Source organism: Rhineura floridana, chromosome 1 (genome assembly GCF_030035675.1).
Source record: "Rhineura floridana isolate rRhiFlo1 chromosome 1, rRhiFlo1.hap2, whole genome shotgun sequence".
Taxonomy (NCBI): Eukaryota; Metazoa; Chordata; class Lepidosauria; order Squamata; family Rhineuridae; genus Rhineura; species Rhineura floridana.
In genome coordinates, this window is record NC_084480.1 from 31775513 (window position 1) to 31795299 (window position 19787).

A 19787-nucleotide genomic window follows, 5' to 3' on the forward strand; every position below is an offset into this window, starting at 1 on the left:
TATATATATATATTTTTATATATATATATATATATATATATATATATACACACACACACATTCATACATACATATATGTATATCATTTTATACCCTGTACCATTTTTAATTAACTTACAAACCTTAGATTTTGCCCACTCTATTACAAAGTTGTTAAAAATATTTTTATGGTGTCACTGAAAGACCATGTATGTTAATGTTTCTTCATAGTACTTAAAATAAAATAAACATATGTATAAAAATAGTTCACTACCAGCTCCATTATACTCCTATCAAATGTAAACCTTGAACAGTTTTAAGGACCAGAATATGATAATCATAAATTGGATAAAATTTATTATCGATATTAAAATAAAGTCAGGGTTCTATTGTACCAAAAAATATATGGTCTTGCAGTTTACCCACAATGCTTCAAATGTTACATTTTTTATATGTGATTCATGACCACTCCCATTTAACCATCAGCATCATATTCACGGAATAAATTACATTGATAACTTTATTTCAGTTGGGAACTGGGACTTGCTAAAACCTTTAAGCATGGTTATTTCATGTAGACATTTAAAATAGTATCAGAGAAAAGGCATAACAGGCAGCGTGACTCTTGTACACTTCAAAGATTACCAACTTTAAACTTAATCCATGGGGTTGACTTCAGAATGAATCCCACTGAAATGGCTGCATCTAGCACAGAAAGCATTCCTGGTGGATTGTTTCTCATTGCAATTAGGACAAGTTTAACTTTCAAGTGAATTCAGAAGTACCACAACGTAACACAGTTCTGTGATGCCACTTTGTTCTTCCACTGCTCAGCGATGTCAGTGTTAACGAGCACATTCTCTTACCAAGGGTTACCCATTTTTGGTTGAAGGAATGGACAATGTTGTTTACATCATAGCTCAGTTACAACATGGTTGGTTTAACTGTAGCCCTCCCCAGGCACTAACAAATTACTAAGGGACTCCCTTTGTGGGGAAGGGGACACAGGTCTTGTATATGCTCCTCCATATCTGTTTTTTTAATTGTAGAATTATATCAGAAGTAAGGAAATAGTGCCTCAAGGGAGAAGATCAAGGGATTTACCTGCAACAGTTGCTCTATCAGGCTCTTATATACACTAAACCTTGTAGCCTCCAGTCTGCCATCTGGATTAGAAAGGATCAGAACAGCTCTAGTATGGCTTGTGGGGAGGGGAGACAATACACTAAAGCTTGGTTTATATGTCATCTTCCTAGGATAGCTGTTACCAGTAGGAACATAGAGCTTCCTTATAATGAATCAGACAGTTGCTCCATCTCGCTCAGTATTGTCTGGACCAGCGTTCCCAAGCTGCAATCTGTGAACCACCAAGGTCCACGAGTTTCATTCAGGTGGTCTGCAGTGTGTCTATGGATTTGTAGCTGAAGATGGAAGATGGCACATATGTTGCGTTAAAAATTGGTATTGATTTAATTGTATTTTTATTGCTTCTTTTATTTCTTACATTGTATTTTATTGTATTAGAATTCTTATTCAAATTGTAGTACAATAAATTACTATATATAAGCAGTAAAAACCAATTAAAAATCATACCACATCTAGCACAGTACATTACCACAAAGACCCTCAGCAATTTTCAAGTAGTTTTTTTGGGGTGGGGGAAGTTTGGGAACCACTGACCTACACTGACTGCTCTCCAGTCTCTGTTTCAGATGTGGGACACTCCCACTGCTATTAGGAGATACAAAGATTGAACCTGGGACCTTTTGCGTACACATCAGATGCTCTACCACTGAGCTGCAGCCCTGCTGAGCTGCAGTTGCAATAATGTCTGCAATTTCCATGCACCTGATTAAGAGAGAAAAGTGTACTGTTATGTTCCACACTAGCAACAAACCCCTAATGTAGCATGGTAAGCAATGTATGACTGGGGCCAAGATCAGCACACCTGTCACACAAAGAACCCTTCCTCTGGGAAGTACCTGCAGTCATGAAAACTGAAGCAAATGAAAGAAAAAGGATTGTCAAAACCGTATACTTTAACCCTGCCTTCTATTAAGTTCTTCCTCCCTTTTGTGCAGACATTAGAAGAAAAAAATTAACCTCGTTTCTACAATTGACAATACATGCCGTAGTAGAATATACTGTCCAAATTATTATAGTATACACTGAGCAAGTTGTGCATTCTCAAACAGGATGCTATATGATATTTAATTTCTTGGTTTTTTTTTTTTGTAAGATATCTCTACAGTCAACTACAAAACTACAGTGAGGACAGAGAACACACTGAAAGCCCAAATAAAGCAGTGATACAAATTCATTCATTCAAACAATTCAAAACAAACCATTTTTACAGATTCAAAGTCAGCATTATAGGAAATGAAATGCAGTAACTACCCATTCACATGGATCATTTCCCAAGTTTTAGGGAAAAACATTTGGGCTTTCCCCTAAAACTGCTGACTGAAGGTATTGGGGTACAGGGTGTTTTATTGTTCATCTTTTGGTTTCTTTTCTGCCAAAAAACTAAAATAATAAAAACCCAAGCATGCATGGAATATTTTCAGATACTGCCTAGGGCAAAAAAGAAAAAGGTGATGGTATTGGTGAAGTACACTGAGCAGGAACAAGCATACCATTTTGCATAAAAACGCTGCATGTAAAAGTAGCATTGGAGGTCTCAAGCCATTGCATTACAGTTGTGTTGCATTTTATAGTTTGTAAAATTTCAAAATGTTGTATTTTGGCATGAAGAGCTGAAACTAAACTTCTGAACAAATATTTGCGATGGTACAGCACACAGGAGCTATTTTTGTTGTCGTTATGTGGGTCTAAAAAGTTATTTACAGTAAGATGAATGAGTCTCCACTCATTTTTCCCCCCAATACGAAGACAGAAGTCCATTCAGCTTTCTGAAAGAGGAGAATGATTCTGAGGTTAGATTTCATCCAGAACAAGCAGTACTGCTAAACCTTCTTTTGTAGACAGCAAGAAATTCCATGGATCCTTCATCTAAACCTGAATGTAAAAGCACCAAAAAGTAATCTGGACCTCTAAAATGGGAAATGTGTCTCAATTATCTTTAAGAAAAGTTAAAAACTATTGTTCAAGAGGTGCTCGTTCCAAGTTAATTTGTGTTCTATGTATGATTATAATTGTTATTATTATTATTATTGTAATTATTTTTTGTGTGTGGCTTAGTTCCTGGAATTGATAATACTGTAGAATAAGAACAGGAAATCTCTTCATATTTTTAACTGAGTTAAAAATAAATAACAATACAACCAATGTTTTTAGACTCATTTTGACAATTTGTAAGAAAGGAAGACATGGGAGGCCATTTGGATTTCTCTCTCTTTCTCTCTCCTTCCCTCTCTCTCTCTCTGTACATTCAATTTCAAAGGCTCAATTTGTCCAAAGTGTTCCTTTTCGTTGCAGACAGCTGTGATCTATCACAAATTAGATTAAAACAGTTTCCTGGGAGTGATCTCAGTTTATGTCAGCATCCCTGTTCGTAGTCTGCCTGAATCATAAGTTTGAAGCAAACCGCGGTTTATCTCCCTCTAGTTCCGTGCTTAAGACTGTGGAAGAATCCCTTTGCAGTGTGGCTGCTGATGGCGTGGCCCCTCGCGTTGGTGGAATTGCTCCTGAAGACATCTGGCGGAAGAGGGCAACTCTTTGGGGGACAGTGCCTTTGCTTCCAGCCTGGATGCCTGTGATTTGGAAACTGGAGACTGGCTGTGGAATGGAGGCTAAAGATTCTCCCACTGTTGGATGGGGTCTAGAAATCATAGTGGAAACCTCGTGGGGCAAAGAAGGCTGTGAAGCAGAGAGAGGTCTCACCTCTCTTGTCAGACTCGCATTGTGAAGCGCTTGTGTACTCTTATGGACATCGCTCTTCTGTGACCCGCTAGGCATTTGTTTTGGCTGTGGTGGTGGCTGTTGCTGCAGTTGCTGCTGCTGCAGCAGTGACAATTGAGAAGCTGTAGGTGTTGCATACTGAAAAGTTCGGCCAGCTAGAGGGCTTTGTACTGCTGGACTACAGACTGCAGAAGGGTAGGAACAGGGGGAGAAAACGGCACCTTGCTGTGGCGTCTGTGTGCTCGGCGTTGGAGAGTTCAGGCTTCCGTGGGAGAGGCTGGTCACAGAGTACACAGGTGGGGACTGTGTCCTCATCTGCGTTGATGAAGCAGTGGTCAAAGCACTTGAATTCAGTGCTGGCATTTGCTGCAAATTCACCGGCCCAACCATCTGCACCATCTCTCGATCGTGTTTCACTATCTGTTTCAAAATTTCACTTTCCTGGTTGTTGAAGACACCGGTGTTGAGATCTTTTTGGAATTTCTGCAGTAGAAGTGAATTCTTCTTTCCTTTGAGGGAAAAATGGACATAACATAGCATGCAGGTTAGTAACTCTTTGCCAACATGGTAGATCATCAAGGGAATAAGACCAGGTAATAAAATAATCAAAGGCCAACATCAGCCACATTCTGTCTGTATTCCCTAGGTTAAGTTATACTCTAGTTTGACCAAGAAATATAACTGGAGTATGATTAGATAGACAGATGAGGCTATCCAAAAGTGGAATAGACAAAATTCTCTTTGGCTAGAGCAGTGGTTCCCAAACTTCTTTTCCCACAGACCACTTGAAAATTGCTGAGGATCTAAGTGGACCTCTTAAATATTTTTTTTCTGCCAGTTGAAACAATTGTAATGTGTGATAGATGGTATATGATTTTTAATTGTATTTTTATTGCTTCTTTTCTTTCTTACATTGTACGTTACTGTATTACAATTTGAATTCCATGGAATTGAATAGAATTCAGATTTTAAGTGTTCTTCACAGAGATGTCGTGGACCACATCAATGAAGCTCATGGACCACTGGTGGTCTGAGGAACCACTCAGCTAGAATAACAGGGATCATCAGTGTTATTGAGCATGTTTAGCCCTCACCTAGCTTGCATCCTCTAATACATCGTCATACTTTTTACCATATAAAATAAATAGTTACCATCATTCATATCTATGGGGAAACCCTTATAAGAACGTAAGAGGAGTCCCGCTTGATCAGGCCAAAGCTCTATCTAGTCTAGGTTCCTGCTTCCCATAGTGGTCAACTGCATGTCTCTGGGAAACCACAAACATGGCAAGAAGGCAATAGATACCTCCTGCTTTTGCTCCCACACAACTATGATTCAGTGGCACACTGGCTCCTAACACAGGCGTTCATGACTAATAGTCATTACTCTCCCTCTTTAATGAACATGGGACACTACTATAATGACTGCTTCTGTCCCTGTCACTGACCTGTCTTGCTCTTGGTACATGTGTGCACACACACATGTGCACAGGCATAACCTGTTTCCCAAAGGGAAAGGAGAGGTTTATTTAATTATTTATGAATCACCTATAATCATGAATCTCTAAGCAATTTACAATAAAATAAAATATGAAATAATATATCTCTTTAATAAAAACAGCAGAGTATTCAAAGAGACCAGATAAAAATTCACGTTCCAGAAATGCTTGCTTGAAGTAAAACTGTTTTCACGGGACCCTGGAATCTATGAAATGTCAGCATCTGCTTGCACTGGGGTCTTTTGCTCTTTTGTCAGTTCCTATGGATTGGCTTCTGCACAGGGCCACAAGCACTCTGCCCATCATCATCATCACCATTTTCCTAGTTACTAAGTCCAGTGCCTACTACTACTTCAGTATTTTGCTTTTATTATTGCATGGACTTGCTTGACTCTTCATGTGCAAATAACGTTGCCGCCCTGGGCTCCTACTGGGAGGAAGGGTGGGATATAAATAAGTAAGTAAATAAATAAATAAATATCCTTTACAAACCAATAATGGATTGTAAGGCAGCACTTTCCCAACAGTAGAACGGAAGGGAAATGAAGCAACTAGGTTTCAAGTATTAAAAGAGTATGTCTCTCTCCTTGTTGTGCTGTCCTGATTTCTGAAATGCTCAATGTGTTACATAAGTTATATATATGTGCCCCCAATTAACGTGTTTTGTGGAAGTAATTATTAAACACTGGTGACGCAGTGACCGCCAAATTGAAAGGAGTAATCTTTCCAAATGTCTATGAACTAATATGAACTGAGCGGATATTATGTACTACCTGGTTGAATAACAAGAGTTGCTGCATATAAACTGAGTACCTCGTTTGGGTGCTGCGGAACACAGGATAACTATTATCCACTGTCCCCAAAGTAATTCTGCTGGCTTCAAAAATAACTTGAACGTTTCTTGTAAGAAGTATTTCCCCTTACAGCTTCAATCCTAACAGCAGAGCAAAATTTCATATTTCATATATTTGTATGCATTTGCATTTGTAGCAACCTCTTGGAATAATCTGCAATGGCAATGGACTGCCTTCAAGTCAATTTCGACTTATGGCGACCCTATGAATAGGGTTTTCATGGTAAGTGGTATTCAGAGGGGGTTTACCATTGCCTTCCTCTGAGGTGGAGAGGCAGTGACTGGCCCAAGGTCACCCAGTCAGCTTGATGGCTGTGTGAGGATTCAAACCCTGGCGTCCCAGGTCATAGTCCAACACTCTAACCACTACACCACACTGGCTCTCTTTGGAATAATGTGTCATGGCCCCGTCAGAGGACTCATCAGACGAGGATGACTCAGGAGTAACAGCAGCAGACCCAGAAGCAGCAGACCCAGAAGGAGAAACGGAGGAAACTCCTGAGAAACCAGCTCCTTCTCCCCCTCAGCTGCAGAGCACCCCAGACACAGCTGAAGCCCTTCAGCCAGACACAGACAGTGAACAGGATACTCCCCCCTCACCTGCAGAACATAGACAGCAGAAGGTCAGGCAGAAGAGGGGCAGGCCTGTCCACTTAAGGCCAAAACGCTGAGGGCTCACACCTGCTGACAAACCTGCTCCTTAAAAGACAAACCTTGGCTTCAGCTTGTTGCTGACTACAACGTCAGGTGCGCCTTCATGTGTTTCCAGATTCCCTGAACCTGATCTCGGACTGACCCCTTGGCAATTGAACCTGGACCTCTACTGACCTCGCTTCTGGACTTCTGGCTTGGTACGTAAGCTTAGGAAGGGCCTTGCCCTTATCATGCTTCATCCTCGTTAGCCTGGCAGATTTACGACCAGACTGCCAGCTACGGACTTTCCCGCCCTGATAACTACCCAGGAATTTCCAGCCCCCACTGGCACTGCTGTCTCAGTGCAGAGCTGACATAATCTACCATTTGCTTTTGCAGCAGCCTGGCTTTTGCAACTGCATTACCAAGGAGCTACAGGTGCGTGGGAAGGTATATGCCTGTGAAGCTGGGCAATTACCTGGATAATTTGGGGATAGCGAAATGGGGAATTTCGAGCTCACCATTTGGACTGAGTTTTTGTTTCTGTGCCACTGGTTTCAGCCAAAAAGGGGTCTCTGGTAGTGTGAAGAATATTACTGACCAATCTGTGTAGGTGATGCACTGCACAAGTCTACCATGTGGGACTAATTTAAAATAGCCTTGATACAGTAGCCATAATGTATTCACAGACTAGGGCTGGGAAACTTTTGGCCCTCGAGATATTGCTGAACTACAACTCCCATCAGTCCCTGCAAGTATGGCCAATGGCCAGAGGTGATGGAAGCTGTCATTCAACAATCTATGTAATATTGACCTCTCCTAAGAATGCTGCTGATAGCCTCAATACATTATTAATAAACAATAATAAGCTTCACAGCCAAATTCAGATTCTCAAGGGATAAGTGAGAGCCTTGGATTACTTAAACTTTACTTACACTTTCTCATTTATAGCAACACATCTCTTATTCATAAATCAACGCTGCCATTTAACGGAATGGAGTGGGACAGCAGGCTACATTTTTAAAAGTTTTAATATTTGATTTGGGTTGCTGGTCTTTGATGTTAATTTTTTAAAAATTGTAAACCACCTTACTATTAAAGGTAATCAAAGTGGTATATAGAAAGAATAAAGGAATAAAAAAATCAATGGTAAAAATACAGCATAATAATAACTGAACTCTCATAATAGTTAAAACATACAGCACTGCATTGTAGGGGTTTCACTCCTACCTATGAAGCCGTGTCCAGCAATAGTAACTGGGAGCCACTGTTGAGCACTATGGGGATTGACCTGTGGGGTCCCACAGGCTCCATCTTGTCACTCGTGTTGTTTAACATCTATATGAAGCTGCTGGGGAATGTCATCAGACAATCTGGAGCGAGATGTCATCAGTATGGTGATGACACCCAGCTCTGTCTATTCCATCTGAATCAGGAGAGGCTGTTCTGGACCAGTGCCTGGCAGTGGTAATGGACTGGATGGCAGCCAATAAATGGAAATTGAATCCAGGCTAGATGAAGGCATTGTTTATTGAGTCCTCGAAAGTGGGAAGTGGAAGGGCAGCCTCTTCTGGATAAGGTTTCACTGCCCTAGAAAGGGTAGGTTCATAATTTTGGGGTGCTCCTGTATCCAACATTGCAATTTGAGGTTGGGGTGGCTTCAGGGGCTAGGAGCACCTATTTTCAGCTATGGCTTGTTTGCCAGCTGTGGCTCTTCCTGGAGAGAAATGACTTGGCAACAGTGACCCAGCTCTAGCAACCTCCAGATTGGGCTACTGCAATGTGCTGCAAGTGGGGAAGAACACTTGGAAGCTGCAAATGCAGCAGCCAGATTGCTGCCCAGTCTGGTCCATTCCAGTTCTTCATGGGGACAGAACTAAGTCCATCCCATTTCCGTATGGATTTTTAAGGGGTGCTCTGCGGTGCTGCCCCTATTTCTCTAAAATATATTTATTTATTTTCAACAGATAATCCATCCCCCAAGTTTACATGAAGTGTACTCATGGAAACTTCCTTATCATTCCTTCTGAAAGCAATGGAACATCATCAGTTCCCATCGTTCCCAGAGGGGCCTTGCTGTATTGCATTCAAAGAGTGCAGCAGCAAGGAGGCCCCCCTCCCCTGCTGGCCGCTTCAGACTGTGGACGGCTAGATGACCTGTTTTTAAAAGTTTAAAGGAAAGAAATATCTTTCTGAGGAATAGAGGCCATGCTGCAGACCTCAGACTGCCTTGTAAAGGAACCCACAGGAATGTGGATTCTGAAGGGGACCCATGATCTGATTTGGGTCATGATCCACCCAAACTGAACCAGTTGTTCTTTAGAATCTGAGTTTGGCAGATTCCTCCCTCAATCCTAGCCTAGAGCTTCAGAAGGTCTGTTTTAGGGTGTGGCAGCCAAGCAGCTCTTTTGGGAAGAGACTTTTAGTATGCATAAATTTTGATGAGAGTGTAAGTTGGGGTGGTAGTAGCAAAAGTAGGAGTGATGCTGCTACCTGTACACACACACTCATGTGTTCGGTGGGTGGGGTTGTCTTGTCTTCCTGGTATATTTGTGTTTTAATCTGTTAATAGTGATTATGATTTATTATGTTATTTTAGGTTGTGTTAATGTTGAAGATTTTTTTGAAAAAAGTTTTGTATTGTCTTAAACGTGTAATTTGGTTTTTATGACATTTATTGTTAATGTTAAGATGTTAATGTTTAACGTGGTTTTTTTAAAACGTTCTGTGTTTTAAATGTGTAATTTGGTTTGATTTATTTTTTTCAACACTGTAAACTGCTTAGAGGCTTCTTTTCAAGTATGAAGTGGTATACAAATTAATTAATTAATTAATTAAAATGTGTGGTTTTGCTTCCTTCCCCCCTCCCCACACATATATACATACAGTACATATATCATTCGGCCTAGTATTTTTCAAAGGATACTTAGGTTATCATTATTGGGGCTGGCCCTGTTGTTGTGCAGTGTGAGGCGAGTGCCTCAGACAGCAGATGTTGGGGGGTTGGGGAATGGTGGTGAGGCATTAAGATGACTGTTGTGTCTCAAACAGCCTGCCTTTTGCCCACTAAACTAACCTGATGCCCACAGATGTAAGTGTTTGGGGGACCCACCTTGTCCTTGTCCTCGGACGGCAAAATGCCTCAGGCTGGCCCTCATCATTCTATTTATTTATGGTAGTTATTTGTTCGCTCCACCTTTAAAGAGACCACTACTGCTGAGCAAAATGTTTTCATTTTCTTGACCCAAAAGAGAAACCGTTTTGTGACTGCTGTTGTATGAAACAAAAAGAGGGGAGGGGGAACACGTACCTATCCGATCCAGCCTGTCAATGGCTACTGTTTCAAATGCTCTTCTCATCATGGGGTACTCCTCCAGAACCTCATTGAAGTTGTCCACAGAGAGAGAATACAGCCGGCAATACGTGTCAGCTCTCACGCTGGCTGTGCGGCGGCCCTTGGTCAGAAGGCAGATCTCTGGGGTGAAGGGAAAAACAAAGCACAGTTAGGAAAACAGAGGAAATGGTTAAATATGGTAGTTGAAGAGTGAGCTGGGGGGACATAAAGTAACAATTCAAACCCAGCTTCAATATTTCCTGCAGTTTTGAGGGCACTGTGCATCTCTTTAGTCAGTTAGGCTTATTTCCTCTCATTTTAATATACAATCATTTGATTTTTTTACCCTAGAGCAGGGCTGGGAACCTGTGTCCCTCTGGGTGGTGTTGGGTGGACTCCAGTTCTTACCAGCACCAGCCAGCATAGCCCAATGCTCAGGGATGACAGGAGTTGTAGTCCAGCAACATCTGGAGGGCCACAGGATCCCTATCCCTGCCTTAGAACATAGAAACATAGAACACAGAAACAGCACCGTGTAACACTTTGATAAAATAAGATACTTGCATGGAATTTAGGATATTTAGCATCATATGAAATAGACCTGCACTACAATGGAAGACTTCAAGCTTTTTTCTTAGCAACCTCTCTCCAAAGGTTCAGATCCCATATGAAGTCTACACAGCCTATTTTGCTGCTCTAGGTAAACATGTCTTTTGCCAGTGCACTCCTCTATATGTCACATGTACTCCTTTCCTTAACTGTCTTTTGTTCCATGCAAGTGAACAGTGTGTTGGAGATGGGACCTATGTGCTCCTTGTCGCAGGCCCCATAGTTCTGGGAAGAGAAAATGTAGAAATGTACCCCAGTATATGAAAAACTTGGTCCAGATTAGAAATGTGAAGGCCCAGAAAAAATCCAGATTTTTTGGGGGGGAAAACAGGGTTTTTTCCATTTTTTCCAAAGCCTTTTTTTTTCTGAAAAATTGAAAAAATTGAAAAAATGGATTATGGAATGTTTTATTTTAGCATGATGACTAAAATGTTTCATTGAATCTTGGTTCCCCCCCCTTTTCTCAGTTCTTTTTATGGGAATGGATGCTTTATGTCTGCTTGACACTGTGGAGGACTAGCGGAGACATAAATAATTTTCTTTGTTATTAATGTTGATGGTTTCTTTTGTTTTGTAAATTGTTTTTTGCCTGCTCCTCATAAACTGGCAAAATGAAAGCGGTTCCTTACAGTTCAGGAGTTCCTTACAGTTCAGGATCTTGTAGATCCATTTGTTCCCCCCAAAAGTAAAAATTTTAAAAAGTAAATTCAATTTGTAATAATTGTTTGAATATACTGTACTTTTAATATACCAAATGTGATAATTTTATGCCAAAGCAACTTGTACATAATTACATTTGATGTTCCTGAAGTAGCAAAGTAACTTTTAATCTGTAAAAAGTGCTAATATTGCATTTTTTCAATTTTTCTGAAAAATTCTGTTTTTTTTTCTACAAAAAAAAAGAGGGGGAAAAAGGGTTTTTTCAAAGGCTTCAAAAATTTTACATGTCTAGCCCAGATGCGATTAACATCGTTATTGTGGATTAAAATGAGGATTCAGTTAGTGATACAGAGACATTCCCAATTGCTAGTGACTGCCTTATTAGCTAGAAGTGGCACCCGCATTCAACGGACATTCTCAGAATTGACATCACACTCCCAAGTTTGAATGCTACTTTGGTAGAGATTGTGACAGGAGTAAACCCAGTTTAGAACAAATTATTAGTATGCTCACTTGCAAGCAGCTTCATCAACAGTGTGAAAGAGGATAGGTTGTTTTGTAAATTGTTAATATGAAGATCATACTAAATTAATTTGTGGTGACTATTAACTATCACTTTGGAAATCGCTGTAACAATGCCCCAAACTACCATTGACTCATGAGCCTTGTGCCATTTCTTGCTGGCAACTTAATCCCAGGAGAACAATACTATTCAGTGTTAACAATAACTTTGCCAGAGGGGAAGGAAATGGCTGAAAGTCGCATAGAAACCCTTGCACTTTCCAAAGAAACCTCTTAGAAGTTTGATCTCTAAAATAAGATAAATGGCAGGTAATTTTGTGCTAGCTAAAAAAAATCTATGTGGCTAACAGAGCACTCTTATCCTTGAGCTGTGCCTGCTAGTGGGATATGATTGCTCCACACTATGCTGGCAAGAAAAACAGTACACTGATATCATGTTGGGAGAACTCTATCAAGCAAGGTGAAAAACTGGCCAGAACTGGGGATACTATATATTGGCCAAAATTGGGGACATTAGTCAGAATCCTGTGATCACTCGGGGTTGGTCTTGCTCCTGACAACAGCATATTATACCTCCAAAAGAGGTGGTGTTATAGCACTGGTCGATAGGGTCAACAGAAAATGCTAGACATCTGCCCCCACTAAATTCCGCATGGTGCTTGCAGTGAGCTTCTTGCTGTAACTTCCATCCTTACTTGTTTAGCTCACATCACTTTCCACATATCACTTTCCACTGCTAAACACTGGCTCTCTTCACAGAGGTAGCCAGGACCAGCACCAGATTGCAGTGGGCCCTCTACCACCATCACCGGGGGCTTAAATAGGCCTGGCCGTGTCAGTGCATTAGTGTCCTGTGTGCACACACCTGCCATCACCCAAGATGGTGGCAGGGGTGTGTTGATGCCTCTGCTGCTATCTTGGGTGATGGCAAGCATGTGAGCACAGCACGCTGACATGGCAATGCAGGAAGTGGCACAGCCAGCCGGCGCCAGTGGCGGTGGGATATGTTGCGTGGAAAGGTGGCTCCCGCTCCGCAATCTGCGCCAGCATCAGGTCACGGGGCATATGCTCCATGAACCATTGCTGGCGTGGACTGCAGAGCAGGAGCTATACCCGCCCAGCTGCAGGGACCCTTCAGCTGCAGAGGTCCTCAGCCAGTGCCCAACTTGGCTGCCAGCTGATGCCCGGCCTGGAGAAAGCAACACAAATGTTTAGGATGAAATTTATTTTAGTTTTGGAAAATCCTGTGCATGGAGGCATTGTTCTCATGTGGTTCCAAATCCTTCTACTGGGAAGCCTCTGAGCCCTCTCTGCAGGCTTCCTACCCAAAGTTCCATGGAGGCAGGGGGAGCACTCTGTCCTCTTTGTGGTGCTTGGTTGTGCATTGTGTGTGTGTGTGTGTGTGTGTGTGCAAGAGAGAGGCAAGTGTATTGGGTTGCTTGGTGTCAGGAGGACATTTGGCTATCACCACTGGCTGGCAGGTGTCTTCTGGGATTGGCTAATCTGGGGGTATCATCTGTGGCTGTGATTGGTGAGTGGTTGAAAAGATTCCAGAGATTCTATGGGAGTGTCTGTGGGTATCAGTGCCCGCTCCAGATTTTGGGGTGACTTTGGCCAAGATACCATCAGTGCCCCCCCCCATGAAAGGAGTCACCTCCTCATTCCTATCACTTCTGCTCATTTGGTTGCCCTCTTCCTTTTGGGACCAATCCACATAGTCAGAGAGAACAAGGTGAGCTTCTCCTCTCACTGTTTACCAGGGCCAAGTGAAGAGGCAGTAACAGCAAGAAGGAAAGAAAGAAGGGCCAGGGTTGACAGTGGACCCCTTGCTGGGGTGTTGGTCCTGGCATGTGCCCACCAATGCTAACTCCTGATGGTGGCCCTGGTTAGTATTGCCACATTACTGTTTCTGAAGCTACTGTGCTGCTGTTGATTCTGTTGCTGTATGAGCACAGGACCATGACTATGTAAACACAGCATCATCCCTGGTGGAACGGCTACCCAGTATAGCAGGATTGACTTTTAGACTATCCAGAGGCAGAATCTGATCAGCTTAAATCTAGTGGAAAATTCAGAGGTTTTGCAGAAGAGATTCAAATGAGGAGAAGCCATCATCAATCTTACTTAACAGCTTAGCAAAAGGCATGATGTGTTTTTTGTCTAAAAAAAAAAGGTGTGAATCTACATGCCTCTCACTATAGAATTCATCAGTGGAACTTGTCCCCTAGAAAGAAAGGAGGCAGAGGACAAAAACAGCTTTAACACTGAGGTAGCTACTGCCAAGTGTTACTTCTTTCTATACAATCAGTGTAGACTAATGAGAAATATAAAATGAAGGTGGTATTCAATGCTAGTCCTCCTCAGAGTAAACCCATTGAAGTTAATCGACATGGCTAACATAAAAGCATTAATTTCAGTGGGTCTACTCTGAGTAGGGAATAGTTGAATACAACCCTATGTTACATTTTAGAGGATCTATTATGTTGCATTTTAGTCTAATGCAGGGATGGGAAGCTATGGCCCTCCAGATTTTGATGAACTACAACTCCCAGCATTCCTGACTAGTGGCTATGTTGACTGATGTGAGCTGGAGTCCAAGAACATCTGGACAGCTGAAGGTCCCCCATTCCTAGTCTAATGTTAATTTCTGCCATATTCTCTCTTCATATTCAGTGGTCAAGGCATGACTTTGGGGCATTAGGCCAGGGCTCCCCACAGCAGAATGAGAAGGAGGGCCCCACAGATGCAGCAAGGCTGACCTACCACATTTTGATTTATCATATAAAGAGACCATTAATTCAAGAACCTACTGAACCTCTGTTTTAATGCCATTAAAAAAAGAGCCTGGTTAGCAGAGTCTGTTGTTTAAAATCTATTTAGAGCACTTAATTTTTTAAACATGCTGCATAACATTTAAATATTAGGTGGTATTCACTGCTAGTCCTATTCAGAGAAGACCCGTTGAAGTTGACAGACAAGACTAATTTAGGTTTATTAATTTCAGTGGGTCTATTCTGAGCAGGGCTTAGCTGAACACAACCCATTGTTTTTATTTCATCATATATATTCTCTGAGCTGTTTTCATTTCAGTTTTGTCTGCTAATCATTATCTCAACTAGGACAATTTTACATTGTGTTTTTAACAAGCTAGCAGAATTCCCCCAATAAAGGAGTTCTCAGGAGGTATATAAGATATTTCCCCCCTCACATTTACATGCTTCTGTTACCTCTATCTAATCTCTGCATTCTGCAAATATCATCCATTCACAATTTCTTTTTTCCTTGGGGGGGGACTTTTAAAGAGAATTGTATTTGAATTCTCAGTGCCATACCGAAGCACATCTGACTTTTATCCAACAAATGCTTATTGTGTGACACTGAGATCTGCAATTCGCTTGACTGGGTTATTCATACTTGACTGGGACTCGTTTGTGAAACTTGTGTTATATTTGCTACTTCAGCTGCTCTTTTGTAGTTCCTGTAGGATTAAACACAAATCCTGTGTTCATGCATGGTTTTGGATAGGACCATCCAGGAGAATGACTAGAACAGACTAGGCAGTTCATCCAGAGAGGCAACTGTAAAGTCTAATCACTAGCAAGATTCGCACCAGAGGGAGGCCAGGTAGGGCCCTGACCAAGGGCCCCTGAGACCCAGAGGGGCCCCTGAAGGGCTCCTCCTTAGGATGGGAGGGTAGGGCTCACATTCCGTGATCCATGGCAGCACTGGCTCCCAACCCTGCTGCAGATTGTGGAGAGGGAGCTCCCAAGCACCCACCCAATGAAGTTAGTGTGGGCTTCAATAAGCCTGCACGCATGCCCCATCTACCTCTCACATCCCTGTGAATGACATACTCACTACACGCACATGCCTGCCATCAGCCAAGATGGCGGCGGGGCTTCTCCTGGCTGTATGGAGGGTGGTCTATGGTGCTGTAGGCACAGGGCAGGCTGGTGCCCAAGGGCCCAGTCATGCCTGGTGCTGGCCCTGATCACTAGGTTACCTTGAGCTTTCTGAACCCGCATATATGTATTATGTAACTATATGTTCTACTACTTTGTCCCGTCCCTTTTTTTTTTCTTGGTCCAATTAAAAGACTAACTATGCACATGTCATTCAAATTCAAGCCCATTCAAAACAGTTATTTATTTATTTTGGTATTGTAGGAAAGCACCTCCATTTTGTGTATGTGTGTGGGTGCACTTTCAGTTGTCAAGCTGACATTCAGTCTATTTTTCATCCAAGTTCTAGACACTAAAAGGAAGCAGGCAGAAGTCCCCAAGGCAATATTTACGGTTCCAGGGAACTGTGTGTTACTGAACCAGTCCAAAAGGCACAGCCCAGAGAAACTCTTGAGGCTTGGGAACAAGGGAATCCCTGAGGCAGTTGTGAGGAAGCTTTGGCCCTCCAGATGTTGCTGAACTACAACTCCCATCACCCCAGGAAGCATGGCCAATGGGCAAGGGTGATGAGGGTTGTAGCCCAGCAACATCTGGAGGGCCAAATATTCCTCACAACTGCCCTAAGAGAAGCTTCCCAACTAGACTAAGCTAAAGCTGAGGCAGAGGTCTCCTGTCATATACTGTATATGAAATAATGGCTGTAAGTTAAATAGAAATGCACCTCCACGCAGTGGCCCCTGTTCACCCTTCTTGGGATTCTTTCTATAGAGCCATAGTTCCCAAATCTTTCCCCTCACAGACCACTTGAAAATTTTTGAGCATCTTGGCGAACCACTTAAACGTTTTTTTCTGCCTGTTGTAGCAATTATAATGCACTGTGCTAGATGCTGTATGATTTTAATCATATTTTATTGGTTCTTTTATTTCTATATTGTATTGTAATACAATAAAATACAATAAAACAATTAAATACAATATAAGAAATAAAAAGCATCAGAAATGCAGTTTAAAATCAATATGAATATTTAATATGGACATGCTGCAGACGCCCTGAATGAAGCTCGCAGACCACCATTTGGGAAACCCCTGATATAGAAGATTCCTTCAGACAGAGGACTGGCAGATTCATGGCCAACCTATGGGCAAATGCTATTCTCCAGCCAATCTGCCTCACAGCAAACATGGGAGGGGGAGAAAGATTCAGAGTATATAAATGCATTTTAGTTTAACTTTTATCTCAGTTGTGTGGGAGAGACCTTTGTGACTTTGGTTAGACAAAACTCAGGTATTGCACAGCTTCCTGGCTCAAAGACTCCGTTGTGTTCTGTGGACTACTTCAGGAATGCAGTTTGTTGGAGCTTTTTTTCTTTAAAAAAATAAAATCTGAACTTGCGCTGCCGTGATTAGTATTCGTATATTTAGCTATTCCATGAAACAGTTCTCCTTTGCTGAACATGCAACATTTGACCCCCAAAAGGAAAGGCACAAAATTTTAGTTTGGCTCCAATTAAAATTATGCACTGACATCATTCACTTTGGCAATCTTTTTGAACAACTGCATCCATGAACATTTTTCAAAAAGGGTACCTAATCACTATCCTAATGAGAGAGGGCAATCGAAGGCAGCAAGACAACGCTAAAAACTTCAGGTTTTCCCCCCCGCAGGCCCATAACAACAATTAGAGGTTTAATTATGTGGGAAAGTCATGATTTGTGCTCCCCCTAAAACAGATGGCACCACACATCTCCAAAGCAAATTCAGTTAAAATGCAGACATGGCATTTGGAATATAGAATTAACATGTTCACTCATTAAGCTTTCAGCAAGAGGGCCTACATGTCTACCGAGTCTTCTACAGATCATGAGTGCAAATTCTCTGAAGTACAGACATATGTGTCTTGGACCACACCTGTCTTTATGCTTATGTTACTCTGAAAAGTGCTATGTACACTGAAGTTACAGTATATATTAACTCCATATTGCTTAGAACTTAAATGAGAGCTTGAAACTTAAATCTTAGGATACGGGAATACAAACAACAGCTGTGTAATCTGTCTGGCAGGAAATCTTACATACATTTTATTTGTTTGTTTATTTCCCACCCTTCCTCCCAGCAGGAGTCTTGCAATATATACATATTGCAAGTATGTATGTCAGTGCAACTATTTAATTTTAGGACAGTTGTCTTCAGTGCGTCCAGAGCTGGGACCCACTTGGAATTCCAACTTGCAACTTGGGACCCATTTCCAAGAGCCCATGCTTCTGGGAGCTGGAACCATTGAATGAAGAGTGGAACCAATGCACGATGCAGGGGTTGAGCTCATAGAAAATAATAATAATAATAATAATAATAATAATAATAATAATAATAATAATAATAATAATAATTTAATTTGTGGGTCGCCTATCTGGCCAATGGCCACTCTAGGCGACGTACAATTTAACAACAATACATTACATCATAATAAAATACATCATAAAATACAATATAACAATAAAACAATAAAACAGTTCCAGGACAGAGTAGTAGGCTATTCGTCGTAAAAATTTAACCCTCCCCGTAAGTCCCACAGGCCTGTCTGAAGAGCCAGGTCTTCAAAGCTTGGCGGAATACATTCAGGGAAGGGACATGTCGAAGGTCATACGGGAGGGAGTTCCAGAGACTGGGGGCCGCCACTGAAAATGCCCTCTCTCTTGTCCCCGCCAACCTAGCTGTTTTAGTTGGCGGGATTGAGAGAAGGTCCTGTGTGGCTGATCTTGTTGGGCGGCATGGTTGGTGGCGCTGGAGGCGCTCCATCAGATAAACTGGGCCGAGACCGTATAGGGATTTAAAGGTTAATACCAACACCTTGAATTGGGCCCGGAAAATAACTGGAAGCCAGTGTAGGTCGAACAACACTGGGGTGATGTGTTCCCGGCGGCGACAGTTTGTAAGCAGTCGAGCCGCAGCATTCTGTATAAGTTGTAATTTCCGGACCGTTTTCAAGGGTAACCCCACGTAGAGCGCATTACAGTAATCCAACCGAGAGGTGACCAGGGCATGTACCACCAGTGGGAGCTGATGAGCAGGAAGGTAGGGCTGCAGTCTACGAATGAGGTGCAATTGATACCAAGCTGCCCGGCTCACTGCCAAAATCTGAGCCTCCATGGACAGCTTGGAATCAAGAACAACCCCAAGGCTGCGGACCTGGTCCTTCAGGGGCAATTTCACCCCATCGAACACCAGGTCAACATCTCCCAACCTTCCCTTGTCTCCCACGAGTAGCACCTCAGTCTTATCAGGATTCAACTTCAGCCTGTTCCTTCCCATCCATCCACTCACGGATTCCAGGCACTTAGACATGGTCTCCACAGCAGACTCTGGTGAAGATTTAAACGAGAGATAGAGCTGAGTGTCATCCGCATATTGGTGACACTGCAGCCCAAATCTCCTGATGATTGTCCCCAGCGGCTTCATATAGATATTAAATAGCATGGGAGAGAGGATAGAGCCCTGTGGCACACCACAATTGAGGCCAAGGGTCTGAAACCTCCTCCCCCAATGCTACCTGTTGATGCCTGTCGGAAAGAAAGGGATGGAACCACAGTGCCTCCTATTCCCGATTCCTCCAGGCGATGTAAAAGGATACTGTGGTCGACAGTATCAAAAGCCGCTGAGAGATCGAGGAGGACAAGAAAGGTGAATTCTCCCCTATCTAATGCCCTCCTCATATCATCAACCAGAGCGACCAAGGCTGTTTCAGTTCCATGTCCAGTCCTGAAACCCGATTGGTATGGATCCAAATAATCCGTTTCATCCAAGTGTGTCGACAACTGATTAGCCACCACTCGCTCAATGATCTTGCCCAGGAATGGTAGATTCGAAATTGGGCAAAAGTTATTCAAAACTTGGGGATCCAAGGAGGACTTCTTTAAGATGGGCTTTACAATTGCCT

The 19787-nt window shown here is 42.2% G+C and overlaps 1 protein-coding gene across 2 annotated transcripts in view; it reads right to left on the reverse strand.

Moving 5' to 3' along the window:
* The window catches only part of HCN1 (hyperpolarization activated cyclic nucleotide gated potassium channel 1), a 308517-nt gene that overhangs the window by 45121 nt on the left and 243609 nt on the right, over positions 1-19787 (reverse strand). The window contains exons 7-8 of one of the 2 annotated variants that reach the window (XM_061617552.1): positions 10136-10300; positions 98-4349 (exon numbers count right to left, since the gene is read on the reverse strand). In XM_061617552.1, the coding sequence (XP_061473536.1) occupies positions 3508-4349; positions 10136-10300 (1007 nt within the window). In that variant the 3' untranslated portion in view covers positions 98-3507. Of the gene's footprint in view, positions 1-97; positions 4350-10135; positions 10301-19787 lie in introns of those variants that run through there. The other variant, XM_061617563.1, reaches the window with a different exon arrangement.